Consider the following 2,936-nt stretch of genomic DNA (forward strand, 5'->3'; position numbering starts at 1 on the left):
GGTTTTTATTAATGTGAAAATGCGTAGATTTCTAATCTCAAAATGCGTATAACAACTCTGATGAATATGTGTCAGAACAACTGAAAATATAATGATCTAGAAAAAAAGAATAAATCAAAAGGAAGAGACTGCTCCCACATGGGATTTCCTTCCTATTTTACTTACATATGTATGGGAAATGTGTATACTTTTTGTGTTGGACTTTTGTCTTAGAAATTCACGAGCAAAATCTTAAACATCACCTGTTTGATATAATAAGCTATCGAAAATCTTGTTTTAGTGATCATTTAGAAGAGTAAGTTTATTATTCTGTTATAATAACATTATTTTTATTTTCGTCTTTTACATTATCCACAAATTGAAGTACTGATGCCATCTAAAAAGAAAACAATAATGCAAACATTATGTTGTTGTTACCCGTGCTTCATCAGCAAATCAGAAACGATGGGACTGTTGCCCTCTGGTGTAGTGAATAATCGTAAACAACTTTTCTTTGTGATTCCGAAAACGAAAATAGTGTCAAAGGACTCAAAGCCAAAGATGGCCGACGTGAACAGGAAAAGATTGTTTGAGTTGTTGAAACGGCCAGGAAACAATACTTGTGTGGACTGCGGAGCCTCAGGTGGGATTAATAAATTAATTAAGGAAAACCAACCTGTATATACTGTAGATAAACCAAATCATGTTGTATTTACTGATTGCAATTTATAAAAACTAGAACTTAAGACTAAGAATATTAATATTCCAAAATTCGGGAGTAATGTTGGTAAATAGCACACTCTATGTTTAACTTTAGTTCAGACTTAAGTTGCAACGTAACACGGGACCATTTGGTACTTTAACTTATTAAAGGTTGTCTTGCACATTTACCCTAGGGAAAAGTAAACATTGAAACCAGCCCTTTATTTTCACGAAATCATAATTACCTTATTAAACTTTAAAAGGAGTTAAATTACTGTTAATGTTATAGGCCTCCACTACTGCAGTGACAGTAACTTTCCATTAGTTAGTCAATCACCCTGTTAGAAAAGTTAAGCCTAATACTAGTCTTGTAAATCTGAAACTTTTCCTTATGTACTAGCTATTTGTATCATATTCAGAATATAGCACAAATAATTCAAAGGGTTTTTATCCTAGTTATCAAATGGATCAAAGTTCTTTTCTTTTTTAAGGGGGGTTAGATTGTAAAAAAGTTAGGCCAATAATATTCTATGCATTTGTAAGTCTGTCAAAAAATTTCACCATAGGAAGAATACTTCAATAATATTAACAGAACATTTAATTGAATAACATGACAATCGTTTCTAAATGTTTATGGGACAGCAGACACAAGTATCTTTCAATGTTGTTATTGTTTTTTACTCATATTTTTTTTTTATTGACCACTGGCAGGCCTTCATTTTAAAACGACCTGATGAAGATAATTTTGTAAATTTGAATACGATTGAGTCTTATCATTCTTTTCTAAAGAGAAGATAAATAGATCTTAACCCAGGTTATGGAATAGTGAATAAAATCCCCGGCAGCTGGCTTGAATCCCATTTTCTGATATGTGTTATGTGTAATTATAGTTTCTTTGCAAATATCATCCCAGTTTCTTAAAATTTGAAGTACATAAGAATAAATAGTTATTGGTAGTTTGGAAGATGGAATGGTACTCTTGGAATCCATATTTAGGCTGACAAGTGACTCTTTGTTTTGTTGACATGATATCAGAAATTAAGGATGAAAAGTTTTTCAATTATCATAGCTATGGATTTCATTACAGGATATGGTAATAAGCTAATTGGAGTTTATTGTGGAGGAGGGTGGTATCCACCAATCAAACTATTGCTTCTTTGTCTTAACTTATCCAGTGTTTTCAGTAGGTACATGGTAAATCGATCACCTTATTGGTTCCTTTGTTTTTTATATGCCTTTTCTGGTATATTTTCTTTATTGTGGAGGAACCAGAATCACTTTAACTGAGTCTCTTTCCCTAATAATGCTGTTTAGTAATCATCTTGAAGTGATCTATAATGCTTTTCAAATGAGTGAGAAAAGTATAATGTATGTTGTATGACCATATATTCTTATCGGTCAGTCAGTATTATGACTACTTAGTGCCCATTCTCTGATCATCTATGTGTAATGAAACAGGATTACACTGTCTGTGATTAAGTCATTAATTAATCGCACATACAAAAGAACATATTCAAATTTAATGACTAGTTTTGTCTACTTCAGAAGCATCGTCAGATTGATGAAGGGAATGTAGTAACGATATTTATACAAAGTGTATTAAAAACACACTTAGTAGAGATAAAGTTAAAGTATGTAAAATCACACGCATATATTACCTGTTCATGCTGTCATTTCTGTTAATATTGCTATTTAAAATTACACATATATTACCTGTTCATGCTGTCATTTCTGTTAATATTGCTATTTAAAATCACACATATATTACCTGTTTATGCTGTCATTTGGGACTTTAGGGTTGTTTTACATGCTTTATCATGTCATCCTTTCGAACCCATGGCCTCCTGTTCATTATATCACCTTTCCCTCACAGTTTATTTTTTATTGCTGTTAGCTTCTGGACAGCGTCATTCTGATTTAATTGCCATTCAGGTTCAGCGGAATCTATCATTCTATCTATGTTATGCTCTATCCCGACCAATTATTTATTCCAAAAACTCTGCCAGAGAAGGAAACAATTTTTTTTTATCCTATTCATTTATCTGGCATTTATCATCTTTATAGTAGATCAGACCCCGATGTTGTTATGTCCCATCAGGGTGCTCAGATGTTATGTGGGTCGTACAGAACCATTTCGAGACTCTAGGAACAGACTTTTTATTCATTGGGATCCTGCAGTGTCCAGGGATTTATCACCTGTTACTTTAACCAGATGGCTACGGAAGTTGATCCATATTGCTTATTCGGGCTTATCT

At 32.7% G+C, this 2,936-nt stretch overlaps 1 protein-coding gene across 1 annotated transcript in view; it reads left to right on the forward strand.

The window, feature by feature from the left end:
* The first annotated feature begins 244 nt into the window (after positions 1-244).
* LOC106470454 (arf-GAP with dual PH domain-containing protein 1-like) overlaps positions 245-2,936 on the forward strand; it is a 20,686-nt gene continuing 17,994 nt past the window's right edge. The window contains exon 1 of the mRNA XM_013931014.2: positions 245-622. Coding sequence (XP_013786468.1) covers positions 370-622 — 253 coding nt within the window. The 5' untranslated portion in view covers positions 245-369. The remainder of the gene's footprint in view (positions 623-2,936) is intronic.

The sequence above is a fragment of the Limulus polyphemus genome, unplaced genomic scaffold (genome assembly GCF_000517525.1).
Source record: "Limulus polyphemus unplaced genomic scaffold, Limulus_polyphemus-2.1.2 Scaffold4015, whole genome shotgun sequence".
Lineage (NCBI taxonomy): Eukaryota > Metazoa > Arthropoda > Merostomata > Xiphosura > Limulidae > Limulus > Limulus polyphemus.